General features: G+C 62.6%; 1 protein-coding gene across 1 annotated transcript; it reads right to left on the reverse strand.

The window, feature by feature from the left end:
- Nucleotides 1–775: 775 nt before the first annotated feature.
- On the reverse strand, nucleotides 776–6,000 carry ints5 (integrator complex subunit 5). Its single transcript, XM_055666139.1, is given in 3 exon segments — nucleotides 776–1,925; nucleotides 1,928–3,734; nucleotides 5,917–6,000. Coding segments are annotated over 3 exon segments (2,919 nt in total). The 5' UTR covers nucleotides 5,961–6,000; the 3' UTR covers nucleotides 776–857.

Genomic DNA, 6,000 nt, shown 5'->3' on the forward strand with positions numbered 1-6,000 from the left:
GGGGTGGGTGACGTTTCGGGTCGAGACCCTTCCTCAGACTGTCCCGTTGCGTTACGCAGCATTTTGCCTCGATCGTGGGGATTTGGGGCCAGGTCGGGAGGGGGGGGGGGTGGGGTGGTCAGTGTTGGAGCAGGGAGAGGGTGGTCAGAGCGAGAGGGGGGGGAGGGGGGGAGAGGAGGAGGAGGAGGAGGAGGAGGGGGAGAGAGAGAGGGAGGTGGAAGAGGGAAGAGAGGGGAGGGGAGAGGAGGATGGGTCAGATGGTCAGAGATGGAGCAGGGAGAGGGTGTTCAGAGCGAGGGGGGATACGGGAGGGGGAGGAGAGAAGGGGAGAGGAGGAGGAGGGGAGAGAGAGGAGGTGAAGAGGGAAGAAGGGGGAGGAGAGGAGGATGGGTCAGATGGTCAGAGCTGGAGGAGGGAGAGGGTGTTCAGGGCGAGGGGGGATACGGGAGGTGGAGGAGAGAAGGGGAGAGGAGGGGGAGGGGAGAGAGAGGAGGAGGTGGAAGAGGGAAGAAGGGGGAGGACAGGAGGATGGGTCAGATGGTCAGAGCTGGAGCAGGGAGAGGGTGTTCAGAGCGAGGGAGGAGACGGGAGGTGGAGGAGAGAGGGGGAGAGGAGGAGGCGGGGACAGAGAGGGGGTGAAGAGGGAAGAAGGGGGAGGAGAGGAGGATGGGTCAGATGGTCAGGGCTGGAGCAGGGAGAGGGTGTTCAGTGCGAGAGGGGGAGGAAGGGGGGGGGGGGCAGAGGGGAGGGGGGTGAGGGTGGGAGGGGGGGAGGGTTAACCAAAATCTGTAGGGAGGAAGGGAGGGGATCTGGGATGGGGGTGTGAGAGGGGAAGAGAGAGGGGATTGGCAGAGAGGTCAGAGCTGGAAGTGCCCGTACAGATGTCCAAGGCGGTCGATGTTCTTGTGCAGTACGCTGTGCAGGACAGCCAGGCACTTGTCCATGTCGGAGTCGCGGGTGAACTCCCGGCAGAAGCGCCCCTGCTCAGGGCGGAAGGCGAACTTCTGGGGCAGGGGCCCGTTGGCCCGCAGGTAGGCCCAGACGCCCAGCAGCAGGAGCCACACCTCGAAGGGGGTGAGGAGGTGGAAGATCTCGTGCATGCTGCCCAGGGCCGGCGGCAGCAGCTGCCCCTCGGCCATGCAGGCCAGCAGCTGGCAGGAGGCGTGGAGGTGGCGCGGCGAGTCGGTGGAGAGCCGGTGGCGGGACGCGTCCCAGTGGGACAGCAGAGTGGCCAGCACCCCGCGCAGCAGCACCGAGCAGTAGCACAGGGCCGGCGGGCCCAGGGCCACCAGCCGCAGCAGGCCGAAGAGCAGGGGGTTTTCCTGGAAGCGGCCCCAGATCTGCAGGTCGCGCTCCACCGTGCCCCGTGACAGCTCCTCGGGGGGCCAGGCCAGCTCGCTGGAGGTGACGTCGGGGCAGAGGGCCTCCACCAGGGCCAGGGCGATAGTCTGGGCCGCCTCCGCGCCCACCTGCCCTTCCCTCTGCCCCAGGCTGCAGCAGCGGCCGACCAGGCCCAGGAAGCGCTGGGCGTTTCCAGCCGCTTCCCCCGGCAGCAGCTGCCCGCCGGACGGCGGGGGCTTGAGGCCGCGGCCGATCACCCCGGCGTGGAAGACGGCCCACAGCCCGCCGAAGCCCACGGCCGCCCCGAACTCCCGGTTGACCCCCAGGAGCGAGTCGCCGGGGGTGGAGATGGAGGAGGGGGTGGAGGAGTTGCCGCCGCCGCCGCCGCCCCCGCCCCCGCCGAAGAGCCGGGCGCTGCCGGGGTGGAGCGCGGCCGACAGCAGCTGGCGGAGGACGCAGCGCAGGGCCTGCGGGGAGGAGGCGGCCAGGCGGGAGAGCAGGCGGGAACAGGCCTCGCCGGCCGCTTCCTCCCCGACCCCGACCCCCCCAACACTGCCGCCGCGCCGCAACGCCTGGAAGAAACGCGCGACACCCCGGCCCGCACCAGCACCGCCAGCTGCGAGGGCCCCAGGGAGGAGGGCGGAGGCGGGGGCAAGGCCGCCAGCAGCAGGGCGGCACCCTCCGACACCCCGGGGTCGGTGTGGGGCAGCAGCCGGCCCAGCTGCGGGGCGTGGGAGGCCAGAGCGGCCGCCAGCCCCTCCCCTCCCTCTTCCACCCCCTCCTCCGCCCCGTCCTCCCCACCCCCGTCCCTCGCCAGCCAGGCCAGGTTGTGCAGCAGGCGCCGGGCGTGGCGGGCGGGGGCCGAGTGCAGGTGGGCCACGCAGCGGGCCGCCGTTGCCGGCACCAGCCCCGGCACGGACGAGGAGAGGGCCGAGTGGAGCTTGGCGGCCAGCGACAGCTCCTCCGGGCAGGCGGCCTGGCCCAGCAGCTGGCACAGGGCCTCCGCCGCCCAGCTGGGCCCGCAGTAGACGGCCAGCAGGCAGAGCAGCTGGTGCTGCCAGGGGTGGCGTTTGCACTCTGGCCTCAGGGCCTGGCGGCACAGCTCTGGCAGGCGGCCCTTCAGCCCGTCTAGGAAGGGGAGGGGGCGGTGGGTGTGGTGGTGGGTGTCTCCTCCTCCCCCCTTGCTGTACACCAAGCGCTGGAGGTTGAGGAGGAGCAGCTGTACCACCCGCTGACAGGCCTCCCGCACGCTGTCTCTCACCGCCAGGCCTGGGCCGGTGATGACCGAGGCAGGCGAGGCCGTCTCCAGCAGGAATCCCAGTACACGGTGGGCCCCGGCTCCGCTCTGGCACACCAGGTGCACCAGCAGGCCCAGCAGGTTGTCCGCCTCGTCCCGCCCCAGGCCCGAGAACCTCTGGTGGAGCTGGTCCAGGACCGGCGGCTTGAGGGAGTCCACCAGCTCGGTCGACACGGCGCCCAGCAGGGCCGGGGACATGGCGGCCAGCTGAAGCAGGAAGGGGACGGTGGCCTCCTGGTGCCGGGCCCGGCCCGACTCCCGGCTCTCGGCCGGCCCCAGGCTCTGGTGGAACATCAGCAGCAGCTCCTGCTTGATGCTGTCGGCGTGCCGGGTGGCCAGGTGGCCCAGGATGCCCACCACCGAGGCGATCTTGGGCACCCGCTGGTCGGCCGGGCAGGGCAGGGGCAGCAGGGGCTCGACGGGGGAGGAGGAAGAAGGGCCGCCGTGCAGGCAGAAGTCCTTGAGGCCGCAGCTGAGGACGCGGCTGATGATGGTGTTGGGGAAGGAGGAGCCGATGTGGGCCACCACCCAGTCGAAGTGGGGCGAGTGTTGCACCGAGGTGTCCAGCAGGGCGTCTACACAGGCGTCCGGGCAGGAGCTGATGAGGGAGGAGAGGCACTGCACGTAGATGTCCATCAGTGCCCGCATGGCCTTGCACGACATCCACAGCTGCAGCAGCTCGTTCAGGCTGCTGGCGTGGGGGACCCGATGCCGCCCGGAGTACTTGCTGCTCAGTTGCCCCATCAGATCGATCGACCAGCCGGAAACAAGCGGGGCCCAGGCCCGGGGGTTGGAGCGCACAAACTCCGACAGCACCCCCTGAATCTCCAGCGTGACATCGTCCAGCCCCAGCGAGCCCAGGTGTCCTCCGCCTCCGCCTCCGCTACTGCCCTCCCGGTCCAGGGCAAGGATGTACGCCCCCACCGACTCGTCGAAGACCCCGCGCAGGTGCTCCAGCACAGCGGCCCGGGCTGGCGGCAGGTTCCGCAGCAGCAGGATGCCGCAGCGGGCGTGCTCCTTCACCGTCAGCTGGTGCCCCTGGCTGGGGTCCACACCGCTGATGAACGCCTTCACCTTCTGCAGCAGCTCCTGAGAGCTGCAGCACGCCGGGGGAGAAGGGAGAGGGAGAAGGGAGGGGAGGGGGAGGAAAGGAGAGAAGTGAGATGAGAGAAGGGGGAGTGGGGAGGGAAAGAGAGGAGCGAGAGGAAGGAGGTAGAGGGAAAGGAGGGAGCAGGAGAATTGAGATGGAGGGAGGAGAGAGGGAGGAGGGGGGGGAAGAGGGGCGAGAAGAGAGATGGAGAGCGTGGGGGAGAGAGAGAGGGAGGAGGGGGGGAAAGAGGGAGGAGAAGAGAGATGGAGAGCGTGAGGGAGAGAGAGAGGGAGGAGGGGGGGAAAGTGGGAGGAGAGAGAGATGGAGAGCGTGAGGGAGAGAGAGAGGGAGGAGGGGGGGAAAGAGGGAGGAGAAGAGAGATGGAGAGCGTGAGGGAGAGAGAGAGGGAGGAGGGGGGGAAAGAGGGAGGAGAAGAGAGATGGAGAGCGTGAGGGAGAGGGAGAGAGAGAGGGTGGAGAAAGGGAAAGAGAGGGAATATCATTATTCAGTTTCAGGTCGTATGACAATATAACACTACGGTGACTCTCTTGAGAGTCAATAGACAATAGACAATAGTGCAGGAGTAGAGGCCATTTGGCCCTTCGAGCCAGCACCGCCATTCAATGTGATCATGGCTGATCATCCCCAATCAGTACCCCGTTCCTGCCTTCTCCCCCATATCCCCTGACTCCGCTATCTTTAAGAGCCCTATCTAGCTCTCTCTTGAAAGCATCCAGAGAACCTGCCTCCACCGCCCTCTGAGGCAGAGAATTCCACAGACTCACCACTCTCTGTGTGTGCCCCTCCCTGTTTGTGTTTGGCCCCCGGAGTGCATAGAAACATAGACAATAGGTGCAGGAGGAGGCCATTCGGCCTTTCGAGCCAGCACCATTCGCCATTCATTGTGATCATGGCTGATCGTCCCCAATCAATAATCCGTGCCTGCCTTCTCCCCATATCCCTTGACTCCACTAGCCCCTAGAGCTCTATCTAACTCTCTCTTAAATCCATCCAGTGACTTGGCCTCCACTGCCCTCTGTGGCAGGGAATTCCACAAATTCTCACAACTCTCTGGGTGAAAAAGTTTTTTCTCACCTCAGTCTTAAATGACCTCCCCTTTATTCTAAGACTATGTGTGTGTGTGTGGCCCCTGGTTCTGGACTCGCCCAACATTGGGAACATTTTTCCTGCATCTAAAGCTTGTCCAGTCCTTTTATAATGTATTATATATGTAAAATAATATGTGTGTTATGATTGTGTTTATAATTTGTTTGGTTGTTTTGTTGTTCCGCGAGCATTGCCACTTTCATTTCACTGCACATCTCGTATGTGTATGTGACAAATAAACTTGACTTGACTCAAAAACAGTTTTTACCCCACTGCTATAAAGGCACTAAATGTAGCCGCCAAGGAACGCAGGGGCGATACAGACTAAGGGACTGTGGTAACTGTGAAATCGACAGAAGGATGGAAGGTTGGGTGTGTATGCGTGCTGTGTCCGTGATATTTATTTAGTTGTTTATCTTTATTATTTTACCGTGTATGTATCGTTAGCTTTTAGAAATGTTTGAATGCTGCACTGACTGGCTGACATTTTAAATTTGGTTGTACATGTTCCATGTTACAATGACAATAAAGAAACTATTCTATTCTATATTCTATTCTATTCTATTCTATTCTATTCTATTCTATATTCTATTCTATTCTATATTCTATTCTATATTCTATTCTATTCTATTCTACTATTCTATTCTATTCTATTCTATTCTATTCTATATTCTATTCTATATTCTATTCTATTCTATTTCTATTCTATTCTATTCTATTCTATATTCTATTCTATATTCTATTCTATTCTATTCTATTTCTATTCTATATTCTATATTCTATTCTATTCTACTATTCTATTGATGTGTGTGTGTGATTATGTCCGACTGTCTCACAGGGGTGCCGGGCCCGGCAACGCGCCTGCGTACAGAGAGGGTCCGATTGTCTCACAGGGGTGCCGGGCCCGGCAACGCGCCTGCGTACAGAGAGGGTCCGCCCCCCCCGCCGCTGGGGAGCCGGGCACAGCAACGCGCCTGCGCACACACACACACACAGACGGGCCCGGCAACGCGCCTGCGCACACGGACGGCCCGCTCCAAATGGGAGCCGGGCCCGGCGACGCGCCTGCGCGCTGACCCACCTGATCCCCGCCCGGGAGTTGGCGCTTCCCTCCATGGCCGCCATGGCGACGGGAACGGGACCGGGGCGGGTAGGCCCGGGAACC

The sequence above is a fragment of the Leucoraja erinacea genome, unplaced genomic scaffold (assembly GCF_028641065.1).
Source record: "Leucoraja erinacea ecotype New England unplaced genomic scaffold, Leri_hhj_1 Leri_198S, whole genome shotgun sequence".
Classification (NCBI taxonomy): domain Eukaryota; kingdom Metazoa; phylum Chordata; class Chondrichthyes; order Rajiformes; family Rajidae; genus Leucoraja; species Leucoraja erinaceus.